At 35.1% G+C, this 21,235-nt stretch overlaps 2 protein-coding genes across 4 annotated transcripts in view; both read left to right on the forward strand.

The window, feature by feature from the left end:
• The first annotated feature begins 1,510 nt into the window (after positions 1 to 1,510).
• LOC147396966 (putative magnesium transporter NIPA6) lies at positions 1,511 to 7,090 on the forward strand. The gene is made up of 9 exons (XM_086452310.1): positions 1,511 to 1,737; positions 1,865 to 1,921; positions 3,618 to 3,708; positions 3,814 to 3,974; positions 4,060 to 4,187; positions 4,539 to 4,676; positions 5,407 to 5,499; positions 6,229 to 6,349; positions 6,467 to 7,090. Exons 1-9 carry the CDS (start codon positions 1,608 to 1,610, stop codon positions 6,592 to 6,594), a joined length of 1,047 nt encoding a protein of 348 aa, XP_086308436.1. The 5' UTR covers positions 1,511 to 1,607; the 3' UTR covers positions 6,595 to 7,090.
• A 3,051-nt stretch (positions 7,091 to 10,141) lies between these two features.
• The window catches only part of LOC147396967 (Early-responsive to dehydration stress protein (ERD4)), a 38,462-nt gene continuing 27,368 nt past the window's right edge, over positions 10,142 to 21,235 (forward strand). For 2 of the 3 annotated variants that reach the window (XM_086452311.1, XM_086452312.1), the window contains exons 1-6: positions 10,142 to 10,452; positions 11,124 to 11,270; positions 12,427 to 12,490; positions 14,929 to 15,141; positions 16,995 to 17,204; positions 20,753 to 21,051. In XM_086452311.1, coding sequence (XP_086308437.1) covers positions 10,166 to 10,452; positions 11,124 to 11,270; positions 12,427 to 12,490; positions 14,929 to 15,141; positions 16,995 to 17,204; positions 20,753 to 21,051 — 1,220 coding nt within the window. In that variant the 5' untranslated portion in view covers positions 10,142 to 10,165. Of the gene's footprint in view, positions 10,453 to 11,123; positions 11,271 to 12,426; positions 12,545 to 14,928; positions 15,142 to 16,994; positions 17,205 to 20,752; positions 21,052 to 21,235 lie in introns of those variants that run through there. The other variant, XM_086452313.1, reaches the window with a different exon arrangement.

Here is a 21,235-nt window from a genome sequence, read left to right on the forward strand (position 1 = left end):
TACGACTCATTTGTTTTGATGAGGACATGTTAGGTCAGGGCTTCAACTGCAAAAGACATTCTTACCACAAAAAAACAATTTTGTCATCTTCACTCCATTTGCTATTGGCCCACTGTGCTCATGAAGATGCTTCTCTGATATGTACTTACAAAATCCAAAATCACATTTGAGAGAAAAAAAACAAAAACAAAAAAAAGAAAAAAAATCGACACAAAGTGATGGATTACGATCATGTTTGCAAATCTGAAAGTAATTGTTGATCTCAAAATCATAACCTATATTTAAGTAATTAGGATTTTGTTAACTTGTGCTCTTAAAAGTGCAATAAATATACTTTGAAAATTGGAATCTGAGGGTATTTTGTTAAAAATAAAAATTTTCAAGATCATTTTTTATACAAAATCCAATTTCCAAAGTGTATTTATTGCACTTTAATGTGTGTCCTTAGAGCACACGTTAACAAGATCCGACAGTGTTGATACATACTTTAATTGGAGTGAAAATTGATCATCCAATTGTGATTCTTCCTAATTTGGTATCATAATCAAAAGAATTTGAATATAGATCATGTTCTAGAATAGGCTTAAATTCAAATCTATAGGAGTTTAGCAATTTATATATTACAGTAAGATAAAGCATTTCTTATCAAATTAATTCTTCTATTTTCCTTCTTTCTAATCAAATATCTCTAAATCATCTTTTCGTATTGGAAATAGAACAATTGTATGATAGATTTTGGGTAAAATGATGCTCTAACATTTCAATTTCAAGTTATTTCTTGAAGCCTATTTGACCGAGTATAGATCGAGTGATTTTTTTTATTATAATGAGGGTGTCCGAACTTTCGTCCAACTAGGGTAACCAGATTAGCTAGGGTCAGAGCCAAGGCATATGGGTCCCTCCCTTGGGCACATGCAACGTCTGCACATCACATGCATCAGGTAACTGAGGGAGCACCCTTGCAAGGTGGCCTCGAGGAAATATTGCTCGGATTGGGCATCAACTACCAAACACACAACCTACAGGACTCTCACTGCTTATTGGATCTAAAATTGCTATTGAGCCACCCCCTCAGGTTCTGATTCTAAAACTCAAATCTAATTTGATGGCATATCTGATTGCTTTTGGATCAATCATATCTTGATCCGATAGGACCTAATCCGATAAAATGTGTTTTCTCAGGTAAATTATATTTTATATCTTGTTTACATATGTCAAGTTTATTTATATTTTGTGTATCAAATCGGATTTAATCTGATACCATATCCAATTATTATTAGATCGGATTTTTGAGATCCAATAAAACTGCTTGGATCATATTCTTATGGGATTAATTCTGGATCCAAATCGACCTGACTTATCCGTACCCGATCCAAAGACAGCCTCTGGATTCGGACCTGTTCGGTATCATATACAAATTGGGTTAATTGGATACCCATTGACCCAATTGAGATGCACACTCATTGGTGGGCCTATAAAGTACTTTGTTTGTATTGTATGGGGATTCACTAATTACAAAAGCTGTTTCATTAAAAACGATATTGAAGGAGATGGTGATCTGAACCTTTTGATGGACTTTCGATGAAGAGAAGGAGAGAGAATCTGAGATGGATTTCTCTGGAGATAACGTGAAAGGTTTTGTTTTGGCTCTTCTCTCAAGTGGATTTATAGGGGCTAGTTTCATAATAAAGAAGAAAGGCCTAAGAAGGGCTGCTGCTACTTCTGGAATCCGAGCAGGTTGGTTTTGATTCAAATTTTTTTATTTTTTTATTTTTTTATTTTTTTATTTTTGATTTTGACGCAATGGGTTTTTTATTTTATGAAATGGTTTTCTGTTAATTTCAAAAATAAAAATAAAAATTAGGTATTGCTGGGCACTCTTATCTTCTAGAGCCTCTCTGGTGGACAGGCATGATCACCAGTAAGTGAAACTATCTTTTTTCTCTTTTAAGAGCTTTAAATCTATTTTTAGTTTCTTTAATAATTTTTCCATGTTTAGTTTTATGTGATTATAGGTTTTGGTGCTCAATTATCTTCGTGATTGGATCTCTTTAGTGTCTGATGATTTTTTATTCTAGAATATGAATTGGTATGATTTATACTGGATTTGAATTCAGGTTCTTACTCTGTACTTCCAAATTGAAATCTTAGTTTCCTTTTTTATGTTGTTTCCAAACGATGATAATTAGCTTTCGGTGTTAATCCTAGTTTACCTATGTTTGCCCTTCTTTGATCAGGAGTTTTATGTTATTCTGATCACTGTCATAAAATTTGGTGAGTTTTTCTGAAAATTCGGAAAAAAAATCTCTGAATAAGGGACCAGTGAATCAATGAATTTATAGGCAAGATGCTGATTAATAGCCCACTTGAACCTCAAGATTTCACCTTCAAATGTCAAGAACAAGACCTTTAGGGAGGTTGAAGTTGATGGGTTTTGGGAAGAAACCTAAAAACATCATTTGTATAATTCCCATCCCATGTTTATATGAATTAGACCAAATTGAGGCCCTGCCAAATAATTGTCGAATCCACACTTGGTTACAATGATTTGATAGTATGACCCTATCATATCAAGTTGCTTTAGTCTGAATCTAATATGTGGATGAAAAGAACTCAGATTGATCCCTTAAATGGGATTAGTCTTCCTAGACCACTGCAAGGGTCATAAACCAACCAACCCTGCCTATTATTAAGAATGGAGAACCCAATTAAAATAGGAAACTAAAAAAAAAAAAACAATTAAAAGAAGAGGACAGTATTATTCCACCTCCCTTGGAATTAATCTTTTCCCCAAGGTTCTAGCTTTCAACTACTTCATCAGAGGTGGCCAATCTACTTCCTTTTCCTTCTAAAAACCTGAGTGTGCAAATGAATCTCAAAAATAAGCTGTAGAACTAAACCTTGTGTTGGAAAATATTTTTATTATCTATCACATATGTCGATCTCATAGTAGAGAAACATGTGGTTATCCATACGAACAAAACATTACTAGCATGGTACTAAAAGCAATGTTGCCTCCACCTCTCGCCTTTACACGTTATTTTTGTTGTGTGCTCCTTTATTGGATCATTCAACACATTCTCCATCTGCTTGTTGGACTTATATTTTTCAACAACACAGTTTTAGAGGCTTAGTAGACCCATCCATCTGGATTCACTTCAAATTTTGGAAAATCAATACCAATCTTCCAATGTTACATGTTGTTCCATCTTTGTTTTATATTGTTTCCACAACCTTTATTCTAGGTTGGACCGCCCTGAAGATCTACTTGTGCTTTTGCCTATTTCCTTCAGTTGATTTATCATCTATCCCAAAATCTAGTCATGATGACTAACCCTTTCTGATAGGTTCTTCAAATGTGCTTTCATCTAGCCTTGAACGAGTCATAAATTGTGGACTCCGATACTTATTTGACGTAACTCTATTGTATCAACTGGCTTTAATATGATTTATTTAAATAATGAGGCCTTTCCATTTAATATGTATTTGCGATAGTATTTTATGATTTTGGGTTGGTTTGGGTACTGAGAAACCAAACTTTGATTACACGGGGCTTGGTGTTGTACTAACTGGATCTAGATCTTTCTTGATCTCTTGTTGTATGGTATCTGAACTAGTGATTATCGGGGAGGTTGCCAATTTCGTTGCTTATGCCTTTGCCCCTGCAGTTCTTGTTACCCCTCTTGGCGCATTAAGTATAATTGTTAGGTACTTCCTTAACATTTTTTATATTCACACGATATATTTCCTAAGTTCCTAATATCATCTGACGGTGTTTAACTTATTTATAATGGCTTGGTTGGTATGTGGTAGTGCGGTATTGGCACACTTTATCTTGAAGGAGAGGTTACACAAACTTGGGATTTTGGGTTGTGTGATGTGCATCACTGGTTCCATCATAATTGTCATCCATGCACCACAGGAGCGTGCAATCACTTCTGTTCAGGAAATATGGAGTATGGCTACTCAAAAAGGTCAGAAATTGCATATATACTCGGTCGCTTCTTCCAATATATTTACTCTATTAGTGATTGACCATATTTCTCATTCCATTTCCAGCTTTTTTGCTTTATGTGGCATCAGTTATCATGTTGGTTTTCATTCTGGCCTTCCATTTTGCTCCGATATATGGGCATACGAATGTACTGGTTTTCACGGGGATATGTTCTTTGATGGGCTCCCTTTCTGTAAGTTTTTTTTTTTTTAACAAATAATTTTCTAGTTTTTCTTATCTAAGGACTCCAATGTTCAAAAACTTAGTCTCCACTTTAAACAATCCTAGTGACCTAGATGGGTTAACTTGTCGTGTCAAATGATGGGCTTGAATGGGTCATTTGCAAATCATCAAGTTTTTTCGGGTATTGGTAAGCTCAAGAGAAGTTATTATTCTGCTTTATGTAATGGATTACCTTTTTCTTTCTGGATTTTTTTATTCTTGTTAACTCTCTTATTGCTTCTTGACCATATTTAACTTAACTGAACAATCATACTTCCTAGTTGCGTCTTTTGGTACTTAGAAGGTTTTGTTTACTGTCCAGGTGATGAGTGTCAAAGCATTGGGCACTTCTCTGAAACTGACATTCGAGGGTGTGAATCAGTTAATCTACCCAGAGACATGGTTTTTTATGTCAGTAGTGGTTACATGTGTCATCACTCAAATGAATTATCTCAACAAGGTTAGTGACAGGTTACTATTATCTGTTGCTCTGTTATGCTTGGAATTAAATGGTTTGTTAGGTTTCAGAATGTTTTCAATGTCTTTCAGCCCTCCCATGATGTCATCAAAGCCTTATCCCAAAAATTTGGGGTCGGCTAGACGAATCCTGTTCTTCAATTTTGTCCAAATCCATATCTTTTGTTATTGAAAGTGTGGTCATATCCACTTTCACTATCTCAATCTACATTCTTTTGAACATTCCTCGCTCTTTTAGAACCTTTAACTCGTATATTCTTTCTAAGTGGGGCTGTAATCAGCCTTGTTTGAACATGCCCATACCATCTCAATTGTCTGTCTTAGTTTATCTCCTATTGGAGCTACTCCTAAATTTTCCAGAGTGCATTCATATCTAATTTTATCTTTCCTAGACTTTCCTCTTGTCCATCTCAGCATCTCATCTTTGTTAGCATGACCAGCTAATATTTTCTTAAAGACGGCATGTTGTCCGTCTACATTTCTCACATGAACGGTTGAATTAATTGACTTACTAACTTGGCCCTTGTTGCATTTTTCTGATAACTTAAGGACTTTTTATTGCATTTTCAAGGTCTCCCTTTCTTATTATTTTTCTCTCTTCTTTATCTGAAGGATGTTGCAATTTCAGAATTTCCAAAGTTATACATATATCCAAGAAGCTTATACTCGCTAATTTGAATTGCTCTTTAAATAACCACACTCCATTGTTTCAGGCTCTTGACACCTTCAACACTGCAGTTGTATCTCCTATATATTATGTCATGTTCACAACACTCACAATCCTTGCAAGTGTCATAATGTTCAAGGTATTGTAATCTATCTGAGGCTTAGCTTGGTGTTTTGTGTTCGTTTCCTTTTTGTTTCTTGTGTTTTTCTTTTTTGGGGTTGGTCGGCTCGACTCTCCTGTTTGCTGTTTTTTATCCCGTTGTTAATAAAATAAATGTTCAAGGTATTATTTTGTTAAATTTTATTCACTAACAGCATCATGTTGATGGAAACACCACATTTTAAAAGAATTTAACATAGCATATTTCCAAAATGAAGCTGACCAAGTCAAGCCCATCATCTTATTATCTCATATGACCAACATCAGTGACATGTATACACTAATTTCCAAAAGAAAAAAATGTTGGACTGGCTGGAATTTATATTCCCCCTCCCCCCAACATTTTACAACATTTATTAATGAAATTATATTTAACACGTCAAATATGGATATAGACACCTAAAAAGGGTTCTGAAATGAAAGGAACAAAGAAGAGAAAGAAGGGAGCTGTTGACCTTATATTTGTTCCTTGATCACTCTGTCTCATAACCTATCCTCCTTTGAGCTAATAGTGCTTTCTCACCTTAGTAGAAACCCAAATGAATGGACCTCGGAGACAGAAGAAGAAATGGGAAGGGGCCCGGGGTGCAGTCATTCAATATTTTAATTTAGTTGTTTCTGTGTTATAAAAAATTCGTTGTGAGAATCTAAAGTGTTCTAAAAAAATGATCGTGTGGTTTCTTCCTCATTTTCTTGTAATTCATTCCAGGATTGGGATGGCCAAAGTGGAGGGAGCATTGTATCTGAAATATGCGGCTTTATTGTTGTGCTCTCTGGGACCATCTTATTACATGTAACAAAAGACTTCGATAAAAGTTCCTCCTTTAGAGGTGCTTGATAAATTTCTTCCTTCCCCCTTAGATATGATAAATTTATTGAATTTTGTATAAACTAAGAATTTTTTTTTTACTTAATGTCTCACATATGGGACTCCCATGATTATGCAGATAATGGTATACCAGTATCCCCATCTCTGTCGACCCGACTCTGTAATGGAAATGGGGAATCACTGAAGCATGATGAGGAAGATGTGGAAGCTTCTGAGGAAACTTGCTTAAGAAGACAAGAGCTGTAATAGCTGGCTACGTTGAACCATTTCATCAAATTAAAGGGTAATGTGAAAACACACCGAAAATTTCAAGAATCAAGTTACCAGTCAATGATCCCCCACTATGAATTCAGGTCGTAATGGATTCTACAATAATGAGTCAGGGCTCTTATGAATTGGAAATCTTCAAAATATAGATCAATTATTTGTGTGATATCTTCGAGAGGAGGTCACGGACATGACAACATTTTAACTTGTCATAATGCATGGTGATGCTTATGAATGAAGCTTTCAGGGTTGCTTGTTTTAGTGGTTGGTATGCTTAATATGTTGAGTTGCAAAAGATAGTTGTGGGAAAGAGAAGAGACCCATCGGCACTTGTAGAGATTTATATTTCGCTGAGGATCTTGTCATGTATAGGGAACAGGTTTTATGGTTGAATTCAGCAGGTTTTGTGCATGTTATGGATTTTCTACTTGTCAAAACAGTGACGAAGAATTCGAAGAATTTTGTTACAAATTTATTGCAGTTTTCTGGTAATGGGGTGTCACGCTCATTTTGTAATGTTGAAATCTACTATTTGTGACTTGAGCAGCTCTGGTCTCATGTGTGACCTGTATCACCATCATCAAGGCCTTATGCCAGCACAAATTTTGCCACTCCACTCAATTGTCTAGAATCATGGCTTATGTTAATTCATGTAAGGCCATATCTGCTCGAGCTGACTCAATCCATATTCTTTTTGGCCTTTTTCTTGATCTTACGTAATCTCAACTTATATGGTCATCATAAGTAGTGAAGAACATAATTTCTTTCCTGATTCCTTCTAGTCGAGTTTCTTGGCTATCATTATACCTCGAGAAGTAGGAAGAATTACCTTTGTTGCTCATAATCAAACTATCTTAATCGGTTTTACCTTAAGTTATCACCAAAGGAAACTATTCTTACATTCATGAATGTGTCATTTTATATGCAAATGTGTTTGTACATGCTTTAATGAAAATAAATTTCCAACATATTTTATTATTGGCAAATTGGATTTGATTATACACCTTTAAGATTTTGTAGCTATTTTTTTTATTTTTTATGATGGGGTTCTGAACCCAAGGCCCAATTAGCAAGGGTGAGGCAACTGACCACTTAGAGCAATATATCTCGCCCAAATCCCCTGATACATGCAATAATCCCAAAAATCACACATGCCAAGTAAGTAGGGATAGGGATGGACCTCTCTCTCTCTCTCTCTCTCTCTCACACACACACACACACACAAAACTATTACAATAGGTTTGTGATGTGATATGTTTAGATCCAAAAGAAAACATAAAAAATGAAATAAAAAAAGAAAATTTGATTCAAGGCAGATCACACCTTCAATGCATTTTGAGCAATTAATCCTACTATTATGTTCTCAACTTGTTACATTACTAGAGTTTGCTCGTGCCTACAGTACGGCCATCCTCTTTGGGGTTAAGAGTGTACAAGGAAAAAATAATAAAGTTGGAGGGTTATTAAAAAATATTTGAGGTTAAGGTAATAAAAAAGGAAAGACAATAAAATTTGAGGGCTGATATTGAAAAATAGTATAAAAAGAAAGAGAATAAAGTTAGGTGTATTTTTGAAAAGAAGAAAAGAAAAGATAACAAACTAAAACTTGTCCTCTATTCTAATATTTATGGGTATAAATTTTGAGACAGAAAGAATATGACCCACTATTATGTTTTATTATATAGATTATATAATTTATTATATTTAAGTGCTTAAAATTTTAACTCCTCTTAAAAATGACCTCACCTTCAGTCAAAATCACTAAGATCCCAAATTGAGTTGGAAAAGAGTTTGTCATCTTTGGACACATTTCATGGGACATTCGTCTTTTTTGGTTGACAATGATAATCATGCAAGCAAAATAAGCATACAAGTAACCATCTAAAGGTTGGTGAGATGGCCAATACCACATCTCTAGAAACAAAGCTATTGAGTTCAAATCGCCCCTTAGGTTTATCCCAAAAATTACCTAGTGTGTGTGAGGGGGAGGGGACTACATGTGCAGTCTGGATTAGTTGGAAGTTCGTAAAGGCCTGGATACCTCAATTTAGAGAGAGAGAGAGAAAGAGACTTTCATGCTCTTGGATGGCAAACTATAATTAATGATAAGGTTAAAGAGCTTGAAATTAAATGATTTTTTATGAGAAAATTCCAAGATTTTTGTTAGAGAATGAAGAAAATAGTATTTAAGCCATTTTCAATTAGTCTATGAGAGAAGAACTCATCTTCAAAAAAATTAAGGGGGAGGGGCACAAATTGGACCAACGTGAGGGAGGGGGGGGCAAATGGGACATTCCTTATTTTTTAAGAGGGTTATCTAAAATTAAAATATAAATACAAAGACAAAAAAAAATTATTGAGTGGGGGCAATTGTCCCCACTTGCTCCTTACTAGGTCCGCCCATGGATTGGTTGATGCTATATACTCCAAAGTCGTTGGGAATTTGAAGTCAATTGCCTATTGTTTCTCAATTGTCCTATTTCCACACACACACACACAAATTCTTTCATGTATAATTTTCATATCATATATTTCTCGACTTGTATCATTTATGTGACAGGTGACATGTACACTTACCTATTACTTTGGGGATAATGATAATTATTATTGGAACAGACATCGATTATTCAATGGTGGAATAAAACTGTAGATGAAAGGTTTTTAGGATATTGATTCCCTCCTGAGAAAATCTTCAAGTTTATCTGAACACACATCCATGCCCGACGTATAAGGTCAGTTAAAATTTGTGAAAGTTAATCGCTTTTCCTAGGTTCAAAATTCATTTTGTCAACTACAATCATCAATTAATCTCGTTAAGTTTGCCTAGTAAAGATAAGAATAAGATTTGTGGTTTTTTGACGCCGCCCGCCGCCCCCTCCCCCTCCCCCTCCCCCTCCCCTCTGACACATGCTCCTTGACATGACATAGGCTAGAGCCATAGATTTTTTCCTCAAGTTACACAATTTCACATCTTCATAAATATGTGCCGTTGTACATCTTAAAAAAGAAATCTATGATTCTAGCCTGTGTCACCTATGGGAGGGGCATGTGTCTGGTGGGGGTGTCTTAAAATCATTATTTTTAATAATGACTTTTTGAAGCACCCTTTGATGCAAACTCCCACACACACCCTTACGTGACTTGTGTCAGAATCATAGATATTTTTCCTTAAGATACACAACTATACATCCCCATGTGTGTAGTTGTGTATCCCGAGGAAAGATTCATCACTCTAGCCCAAGCCATGTTAGGGAGGGCATCAGACAATCAGGACTCAATTTGAACTAATTGGATTCGGATCTAATTATACCAATCTGACCCGAACCTTTTTTCAAAATCTGGGTCAATACTCAATTCAACGCACTACTGGATTCAAATATAACTTAGATCCGACCCATTTCATGCAATTATCCGTACAGTGGACAGTTACACTACTCATAACGGCCTCATTGCATGCCATTAAGCCACGTAGCATCAAAGGTGGCACTCTGCACCAACGTCTACTTCTACTTCTTCTTCTTCTTCTTCTCTCTCTGTTTCAGAATCAGAGATGAACGCTCATAGTCTACTTGCTTCGGCCGCCATTAACATAGGCTTGGCGATCTTTATTCTCTCATTTTTCTCCATTTTGAAGAAACGTCCCTCAAATGCCTTAGTTTACTACGCTCGTCGCCTCTCCGCACTAGACCACCACATCTCTTTTGATCTATCTTTCTCTCTCTCCAGTTTTCTCCCTTCGATCTCTTGGATTTCACGCGCTTTCAGGGTTTCTGAAGAAGAAATCCTGCAAAATAGCGGTCTCGATGCTCTCGTCGTCATCCGACTCTTCAAACTTGGGTGAGATTCTCTTTTCTTCTTCTTCTCGATCTTTTATGAGCATTTCCATTGTTGCACTGTTTCTGTTTTTTTTTTTCCGATTATTAGGTTAAATTTCAAAATCGAGAATATTAAGTTACAACTGGCCTTGATCTCCTGAAGAAATTAACATTTTTTTCTTTTTTTTAAGATTTTCCAAGTTCTAGGCGAGCAGACTCGCAGGCCACCGAGCCAGTTTCCACAGTGAATCGGTAGCCTAATTGACTCATCTAAAGACTGAGTTTTTGAAAAAAAAAAAATAGCCGGTTATGATATTTTTTTGATGCATTAATGATTTTTAAGATTTTAAATGTTTGTGTTTAATATGAAAGGAGATTTTGTGATTGTAGCATCGATTAATTCATTTTATAAATAAATAAATAAAGAAAGAAAAAACAACAATTTATTTAGATATGTTGTTCACTTTATGTCAAATCTGGTTTGAACTGGGTTGGGAGAGTTTGATTTGCCTGCATTGGATTGGATTGACGGAGTCCAACCGACTTGTCAGAACCCAATCTGATATGTAAACCAGGTTTTGCAACCATTCATACAGGAGAATATGTTTCTATGAAGTTTCCACATTAATGAAATTATAGTGACGCTTATTTTTTGTTATCTGGTGTTTCACCAAAGTGTCCTTTTTATTGCAGTATCAAATTTTTTGTGGTTTGCTCTGTTATCGGATTGGTGATACTTCTCCCAGTCAATTATACCAGCCAGCAAGGTCAATCTAGAACCAGGATATCTCATTCCATGGATTCTTTTACAATTTCTAATATTGAGAGGGGCTCCAACAGGTGAAGCTTTCTGTTTTTTATATGAGACTAAGTAAACATTTACAAACAATGGTCACAAATGAGTGGTGAAATTCATTTTTTTTCAAACCTTTTGGAGTAGATGGTCCCACACTGGTGTTGATTCATTCAGTTTTCACAACATGGTTTAAAATTTTGTACCATCTTAGAATGTTTTAGCCAAGACTCAAATGAAATATTGATTCAAAATCATGAATATTTTGGGATGTTTTGGATTATCTCAGAATAGTTTGGTTGAGATAATCTCAATTTTTTTTTCTTCCCCTGACCAGAACGCTCAGGGTCTGATTTTGGTGAGGGCAATGGGGGCATTTGCCCCCACAAGAATTTCTATAAACTACAAGGATATATATATACTACTACTATGACATATAACAGCGGTGGAAAATAAAATTTTCCCCTATTGCCCCCACAATTTTTTTTGAAGTTTGTAACAGTCTTAGTTGCCCCCATGTGGACAAAATCCTGGCTCCGCCCTTTAGAACACTATGCCTCGAGACGGGATTTTAATCCTTTGTTCATAGCTAGTTAAAAAAGGTTCAAACAAACTGCATATACATGTTCTTTTTTTCTTTTTTAATTTCACATGAACAATTTTTTTTCATGTCATTATTCATGTATTTGATGTTATGAAGAATTAGATGAGCGGGGAAATAACATGGTGAATGGTTCATGTTTCCGCACTTATGAGCAAGTCCATTATGAAGTTTCTAGAGATATGAGCGACACCAAGGATTTGCATTTCTATAGAAAAATACATCCTATGTAAAAGAAAATTCAATGTTGTGATAGTTCACTATAATGGTTATCTATGAGTTTGAGCAGGTGGAAAACAACTTTTTATATTTTTATCAGAGTTGATATGTTAGAGAGTTGTCTTTAGAAGTTTTTAATCAATACTTGTGCAACCCTTTTCAGGTTTGCATTGCATGGAACACACAAAATTCAGAACATATTTACTTTTATATACTGTAAAAAATTGTTTTTGGACTGAAAAGAAGGAATCATGGATATTCTTTCCCTTTCTTTTGGTACCATTTTAAATTATATTCAATTATTTATTGCACATAAGTTAGGATTTTCATCTTGAAAAAAATTACATCTGTAAATACTTACAGGATCCTTTCTTATTTTACAGGCTTTGGGTGCATTTTTCATGCTTATGCATTGTATCTTTCTATGGACTATACCTGTTGTATAAGGTGAATCTTTTCACTTGGAAACTACTTTGTGCCAGTTGATTTTTCCGGGAAATGGTAAATTTTGTAATGATGGATTGTTTGAAATTGCCAAGTTGCTTCGTAATCAAAATTTTGAACCTTTCAATATAAGGCAATTTGTTTTTCCACAATGGTTCCTTTTCTATAGCGTTTTCATTTACCCAATTCTCTTCAATGGCTTCTTTGTTATGACCCGTTCCTCCCCCTACATTACCTCAAAACATTTGAAAAGAGCTTGAACATGTTGAACACTATGGTTGCTGATATGAAAAAAGAGCTTCTGCAACGATCCACTATTTGTTTAGTTGTCTACTTCTTATAAATATTGTTTTCATATAGTTTCTTACATATCTGTAGTATCTTTCAGTTCCCATCTTAAAATGCAGATTCTCTTTGTGTTGCAACATGTTTTTTGTGTGCTTTAGCGACAAAGAGAGGCTTTAGCAGTAAATTTTTCTTTTTATGATGTTACTAGAGACAATTTGATCTATCCTTATGGCCCAATCCAATAAAACTGTTTTGATGCACACCTAAAGAATGTTGTATGAAACTATAGAGTTGTTCAATTTCATGTGCACATCATCAACATGAAAAGAAATAGGCAAAAAAAATTCTCTCCGAGTCTCTGCCAAATTAGAATTGGGGTAATATATGGCTTCTCATTAGTGCATGTTAAAAGTGAATGGTGGAATGATGTCGACCACATTATACCTTACCCAAGTTGCACACTAGTTTTAATATTTGGCACTGACCAATGGTTCTATGCCAATCTTTTGAGCTGGATTAGGAAGAATGCCAAAAGTTCTATGAAAGGTTACTCCATACATGAAGTTGTTGGTCTGTTCACTGAAGGGCACAACATTGCATTCACATTATCATCCTATGTATGGAAAATATTAACCCAAACAATATGTTTTATCACACTTGAAATATGCCAAATTATCTCAAAAACAAGGGCAGAGAAACCAACCCTAGTGTAAGTGGCATAAAGTCAAAATACATATAAAAATATTTTATTGCTAGTTATAAACTATTAGATAAGGGAAAAAAGGTCTCATATGCTCATCTAAAGAGAAGGTTTACCTTGAAATGAGAGGAAAGCACTATTATAATGCCTTTCAACTAATCTTGTAAAAAAAAAAGAAATGTTTTTAAAGGCGTTGGAAGCTTAAGACTTGATTGAGGCTCACCTTAGGGAGAGGGTCGAAACATTTCTTGAGGCTTTTAGTAAAGACCTTTCACTAATGTAGGCATATAGGTTCAATGTTTAGTTCTTACTCATATAGGCAATAAAAATCTCATGATTTAGCTTATTAAAAATAATAAAAAAATTCTTACAATTTTCAAATCCAGCGACCTCTGGCTCATCATTTCTTTCTATAATTAATTTTCTGTTTCTTCCCTATTTTTATGTCTCTGTGCTGAACCTATTCCTCTACTTCTTCTGATATTAAAGTGGTGTTATGTTTTTTAATTAGAGTACTTGTTACACTTTAAATGTTGTTTTTTGTTCGAAGGATTGAAACTTGGAACTTTGAAGTTATGGATGTTGTTCAATTTAATTTTCTTTTGCTGAGTTTGGAATTTGGTCACTTAACTTTGGAATCGTCATAATATTCTCTTCTTTTTTTCTTTTCTTTTTTTCTTTTTTCTTTTTTTTTTTTTTTTTTTTTTGGAGGGGGGGGGGGGTTGAGATATTCCCTTGAGTTTCTCTTAACTAGAAATTTTTTTCTAATCTATATGCACACACACACACACACACACACACACACACATATATATATATATATATGTATATGCTAGAGTTTGCCCGTGCCTATGACATTGGCATCCTCTTTGGGGTTAAGGAGGTAAAAAAGAAAAAAACAATAAAGTTAGAGAGGTTTTATTAAGGAAGGGGGTAAAGGGGCACATGCATTCTCTTTGGGGTTAAAGGGGTTAAAGGGGTAAAAGATGAAAGATGGTAAAGTTAGAAGGGTATTCTTGAAAAATGGGGTGAAAGAGGAAAGATAGTAAAATTGGAATAAGATTATTTAAAAAAGAAAAGGGGGAGGAAAGGAAAGACAAAAATGTTGAAGGGATGAGAAAGAAAGGCAATAAAGTGAATAGAGTGGGCCCCTCAAAAGGAAGGGACGTTTATCCCAACAAAACTGTAGTTAGATGGGAGGTTTATCCCCCACAAAGCTATAGCAAAGTGGGCCCTACAGTTGTGTTTTATTATATAGATACATCAATTATTCATGTTATATTCAGATTTCTTTGGTATATGCATCATCTGCTTTATTGAAGTAGCAATTCATATACATGTATTTAAGGTGTTACTCAGGTTTACAGTACTACTCCTAAAAAATTTGTCCTTCGTTTCTCATCTGAATTTTAATCTTCAGTTAATAGATCTGATGTCTTTTTGTAATTTGTAGGAGTACAACGAGATATTGTTGAGAAGGATTAATCATCTTCGTAGTATTAGGCATCGACCTGATCAGTTTACTATTTTAGTTCGAGAGATTCCAGTTTGCTCTGAACACAAGGCTCGCGCATGTTGTGTAGATCACTTCTTCTCCAAACACCATCCATACACTTATCAATCTTATCAAATGGTATATGATGGAAGGATTATTGAGGATTTATTGGTGAGTATTTTCATTGGTTAGCATGCATAAAGGAATGCCTGTTGGATTAGCTATGCCTCACAGATACAGTGATATTGAATCAATTTCATAAAATGAAAACTTCTTCAAGATATCAAATTATTGGATTCCCTGAACACTACTTGATATTGTGATTTTGAGCATTTTCTCAAGGGTTATTATTTTATTTGTGCTTTTCGAATTATTAAAATGCATAATGATTTCTGAGCTACTCCGACAGATATCACCGGTGGAAAAAAAAAACCGCAGTGATTGCCCCCAGAAACATTTTAGTTGCCCCACATAGACAAAATCCTGGCTCCACCCGTCTTCTAAATCCATGTCTAATGTTCATGATTTTGGCATTATGATAGAACGTGAGTGACATTTCGACTTGATATAGTAGCAGTTTTTCTCTTCCATTCTTGTGATGAAGTTTTTATTAGTGAAAAGTTACTTTTATTTTCTATGTTTGTTCTTTTGTCCATCTTAATTGTCATGTTTCTCTTGAGCAATGTTGTCAAATAGCATATGTTTTGCTGTGCAACACAGCATAGGTTGTTAATTAGTATATTTCTGTCTTTCTCATGACTTTTGATGAGATCTTACTACTTTGTGGCTCAAAATTGTGTTAGAAGTTTCAATGTAATGGTTACATTCTGATGTTGAGGCTGCAATTAGCAGTGGGCTTTGTTTGAAGTCCAAATCAATCGAACATTGGGTCACACACCCACTGAATTTGGGCTTTGTCAAAACTTAGGTAATGACCTACCATTGAAGGAGAATGATATGATGCTTCTCAATGGGTAAAAGTAGACTTAAGAAGGAAAAGTCCTTAAATAAGTTTTGGAAACTGAACTTTGGAAAAGGCAGTAGTTGACAAGTAGCTGACCTCAAGGAAATTCTAGTCAAGGTGACTAACAGTACCACTTCCAATGTATGGGTGGTAAGCAAAGCCTCAACCGTTTCTCTTTTCTATAGATTGCAATTTGGGCATTCTACAAATAGTAATCAAAGAATTAGTATAAAATCGCTAGGAAGAAAGCCTGGTTCATGTTTTCTATCTTAAAAGTCTATTATAAGGCATTCCAAGTACTGTAAGTGCACTTTTGAATTGGTGATCCATCACCCTTTGTCAATGTACTTTTCATGTGTTGGTTCTCTCATCAATCGTAGTCTTGGAATTTTTTTACCTTCTTTTTTTCTCGGTATTAACAAATAACCTCTAAGGAATTCTGCTTATTTCTTATGCACACATTGTTAGTTCATGCACTTCAGATTGCTGTCAAATACTAACATTTGTTCATATCATTGCTACATGGTCATGAGTTTGTAATTCTCTAAAAAATAGTTTATGTTTTATCTCATGTATTATTTTTGTATGCATATGATCTGTTAACGAAACAACTACTCCAAAAGACCGATCTGTTGGAGAGGGGAAGAACTATGAATATAAGAGGGTCACAGGGCTTAACTGGGGTATGACATAGCCGAGAGCGGAGGAAAATGTACTCTCAACACTCCCTCTCACCCATACCTCACCCATAAGGGTGGAAAGAATTGAACCCATAACCTATACGAACCTAGAACTCTGATACCATGTTAACCAACCAACTACTTCAAAGGACGGATCTGTTGGAGAGGGGGAGAACTATGAATATAAGAGGGCCCCAGTGTTTAACTGGGGTATGACACACCCGGGAGTGGAGGAAAATATACACTCAACAGTCAACATGATTTACTTTGAAGAATTACACACAGGATTTTCTAGTTCCATCCTTTCTGTACATCATGCCTTCCACTAGAAATCCTTCTACATGTTTCAGTTTTATACTTCTGATATTAACTACTTACAGGTATTATTATATATAGCACCTAGCAACATCCATTGCAGAAAGATCAAGGACTTGAGAAAGAGATCTATGATTCAGAAACACAGTAGAGGATTCACATTCTTGAATTGTTTTCGGGGAAGAGTGGAAGAAATAGAGGTGCTGGAAGACAGGCTTCAAGAACTCTGTCATAAGATACGCCATATGCAGTGCAAAGATATGCTCAAACAAAAGGTAAGTTTATTTGAGTCATTCATGAGCAAGTGCTGTATTTTATGATAAAAAATGCAAATAATGATCAGAGTATGGGATATGTCTATGCTAGCTTAGGTGTGATATTGAGAACCGTTGTCAATGAGTTCATAAATCGTAATCCTCTGGTTTTATCCATGGTGACAAAATAGTTGGCCATGAAGCGTCATAGTTTATCAGTTTTTTCTCTGCAAAATAACCATATACTGATTTTCAGTTGCTACAAAAGTCAATACAAATAGTTTGGTTCTACTCGTCAGATTTTTATTCATATGATACAAAATGTGTATTTGAAAATTCAACTTCAGAAACTTATATTATGTTTGGTTTGTCCTGTTATGTCTTGCCAATTTATTTTATGTTTGCTTTGATTTCATTTGCACAACAACTACTTGTTTATAATGTTTGTAGTAACAGAAAGTAGAGATAATGTTAAATGGGTAGTTTTTTTTGTTTTTTATAGGTTGCATGTGTAGAACAAAAAATTAATAATGACTTTGTATTCAGATGGGATATGGTTAATAATGACTTTGCACTCAGATGGGATATGGTTGTTAGATATACTTAGGTAGATCTGTTTGTTTTATTTGAGTTAGATTTTATTGACTTACCTTTGCTTTTTTACTTCTTTTGTTTCTTTGGTTACGACTAAAGTTTTATTTTGTGAAAAAATTTCAGTTTCTCAGATAGAACGACCTCTTTAGTTTGGGGATGATTTTTCGTTTAAGTTAAGGGTATGATTTTGTCATTTGTCTCAAAGTGGGTGGTTAGTTGTGTATCACATGGTTTTAAATCATGAAAGGCTAAGGGTCATCATTTTCTTCTAATAATTATGATTTTATTCAAAAAAATAGGGGGTCGAGATAACACACCTTAGGTACAAGGAAAATGATTTTAATTAACATTGAACATGACTACTCCCATCTACAGTATCTTCAGCAAACACGTCTTTAAACTCCTTAGCTTGCACCAAGAAATAAAAACTAGTAACCCAAAGACATCTAAGATCAAATCTTGAATAATTGCTCCTTTCCTTGGAAAATTCTCCTACTTCTTTCCTTCCAAATTCCCCAGCAAATTAGTAAAGGCAGTATGGATCATAGGGTTGTTTTTCTATTGGAGAATACGTATAAATAACATTCTTGGAAAAGAGACAAAACTGACCTTGGAAAGACCCCACAAATTTGGAATAATGCTAGGAAATGAGACCAAATCTCTTAAGCAACAGAGCAATGTATTAATAGATGACTCACTGATTCCCCATCTTTGTTACAATAAATCTCTCCTTAAAGAGGATGTCTTTTGTGTCATTTTATTGAGGGAAATATCTCACGAGCGAGCATCACTCCTTTCTATCGTTGGGTTGAGGTTGGTCCCCATTCTCTATTACCTATTGATGTCTTCAAGTTGGGATTGAATTATGTGGTCTATCCATGGCTTAGGAGTGCTGCCATTTTAGGTAAAGCTACTCTTTAACATCTCCTTTTTCCCTGGGTTCTTATCCGTTCCGTTAAGTACCATGTCAGGCTTCTTTCTGTATTATTTTAGTACTTGCAAGATATCAATTAAACATACTTATGAGCACTCCCCTTTCCAAGTGGAAATTCTTATTTCAATGGTATTATTGTTTACTTTTTAAAATTATATAAAATTTATCACTGTATGTTTACATGTTGTACCCATATCAATGCAACATTAGTGGAGGCATTTTCTTTGTTTCAATCAACCACTCGGATACCAAAGGAAGAGGATTTTTTCTTCAAAGACTCCTCACGTACTTAGCCCATTATTCACCCCACTTGCTTGTCAGAAAGGGAACAAAATGATGGGCCATTCGCATTGTCTAACGAAGGGAAAAGGAATCCTTTGGGGATGATGGGAATCAGAATCATTAACTTTTAAGTATTGGATTTATCTCCTAATCCATTTCGAACGTTTACTCAGAGCACTCTGAGAGTCGGAACATCATTTCTCTTCCAACCTTCTACAACACTGATTGTTGAATGAATGACCACCCACCAAAAGGAGAGACATTCTGGATGCATTAAGACTATCGTTTGAGCATAATATCTCGTAAACTTATGTTGCATTGCTTCTGGAATTTGGGGTTGTGGATTGGTGTCCTATGCTCCTATTTAACTCACTAGAGGGTAAGAATTTACTGGAACCAACTGGGCTGATCACATCCAAAACTCCCAGATCTAAACCAATGTGATGCATGGCCTATTCCAAACAAAACTCGAGCCGTAGACTATCCTCTTAGCTGAGGGTCTATTTGATTTCATGCACTGGTAATTCCTTGGACTAAATAATGTGTCTTTTTTTAGTATTGAATGTTAATGCATATGTATTATTTAGATACTTCAGCAAACTTTATTAAATTGTTGGACTAGAAATCAAACATTCATCATGTTTGTACATTACAAGAACTCTAGTAGGAGGCATAAGCAAACACACATGTATTATAAGAATCCTTTTGTAATTTAAATATTATTTAAGAGATGATAAAGGTAATAAAAGAAAATTGCTGACAGATGGTGGTAAATAAATTGCAAAACAAAAGTTACTGATCATCAGCTGCAAGAGACTTTTTTTTCTAGTTTTTTTTTCCTCAAATTGACATGGAATTTTTAGAAGTAATATTGTGTGCTTTTAAAAATCATGAATGCTCAAGTGGAATTTAATTCTGTTTTATCCTATGTGACTACCAAAGCTTGTTTGAAATTTGGATTGGCACGGACTGAAAAGAGCTGAAAACTCAAGTTTCAGAGTGAGATGCAAAGGGGACACAGCTGCTTGATCAGAATCCTTTCTGAATATTTTTAGAAGCTTACCTAATGGTTTTACAATGTGGGACCTGTTATCATCATGTTGTCATGGAAGTACTCATCTAAACTGTTTAGAAGGTCACGTATAGGTTTTAAAATGTGGAATTCATGGTCATGCTCATGGCTGATATAATTTTAATAGTTCTCAGAAGTTGAAGTACTTTTCTATACAGTTTCGAAGGTCACCTAAACCTTTCATGGTCATACTCACGAGTGATGTAATTTTAATAGTGGTTCTCTAAACTGTTATTAGAGTAATGATCTTGCTGATTATCATATTGCACTTTGAAATTTTTATTTCATATGTGTGTGTATGTGCGCATGTGAGCAGTCTTCGTGGTCTGTAGCTCTGTATGTTGTACCTGATTGAGCCAGGCATTAACTTTATAGTCACCGTGTTGGCACTGCATGTGAAAGCATCACTTTTCCTTTTGTATGCTCTCGAGTGAATCTAACTAGACTCTGTTACTTACATGCGTGCCTTATTTTTCAAGCTTTCGTCCTGGATATTTATTTATATCAGCCAATCTGACTAGTTTATGTTTGAGCAGTCTTACACTGTCCTTTGAGGTCGTATGTTCTAGGGTAGCTTTTCTACCACAAAATTGTCATCTCATGTCATCCTTTTCTGAATCCATTGTTTTCACTTGGTTTTTTTTTAGATAAATCAAGATTCTGATATCCAGTTGTTATTCCTTTTAGGAGTTGCCTGTTGCGTTTGTATCGTTCAAGTCCCGCTGGGGTGCTGCACTAGCTGCCCAATCTCAACAGCATGAAAATCCACTCTTGTGGATCACTGAACCGGCTCCAGAACCAAGAGACGTGTTGTGGAATAATGTGGCTATTCCATATTTCCATATGCCACTCCACAGAATTGGAGTATTTCTTGCAGCAGCACTTCTTACGATTTTCTTCGCCATCCCAGTCACTGCAATTCAAGGAATAGCACAATTTGAAAAATTAAGGAAATGGTTTCCGCCAGCCATGGCTGTACAATTGATGTAAGGATTCTTGTTCCACTGTTACTCTTTTTTGAATTTTGCTGGTAATTTATATTTGTTGTTTCTACATATTTCTTGTATGCATCATGCCATTTATCTTCTGTTGTAGAAAGCCTTCACTGGATTGTTAGTAGCTTGGTTCAGTTGTTACTTGATTAGACTCTCTAGCATCGATGCTATATTG

The sequence above is a fragment of the Akebia trifoliata genome, chromosome 8 (genome assembly GCF_017979445.1).
Source record: "Akebia trifoliata isolate Shusen 1 chromosome 8, ASM1797944v1, whole genome shotgun sequence".
In the NCBI taxonomy this organism is placed as follows: domain Eukaryota; kingdom Viridiplantae; phylum Streptophyta; class Magnoliopsida; order Ranunculales; family Lardizabalaceae; genus Akebia; species Akebia trifoliata.

Bases quoted from the DNA above. Each gene is read 5' to 3' on its own strand.
- LOC147396966 (XM_086452310.1), top strand. From the start codon at position 1,608: ATGGATTTCTCTGGAGATAACGTGAAAGGTTTTGTTTTGGCTCTTCTC. The intron at 1,922-3,617 runs GTAAGTGAAACT...TATCTGAACTAG, and splicing joins GTGGACAGGCATGATCACCA to TGATTATCGGGGAGGTTGCC. The intron at 4,188-4,538 runs GTAAGTTTTTTT...TTTACTGTCCAG, and splicing joins CTTTGATGGGCTCCCTTTCT to GTGATGAGTGTCAAAGCATT.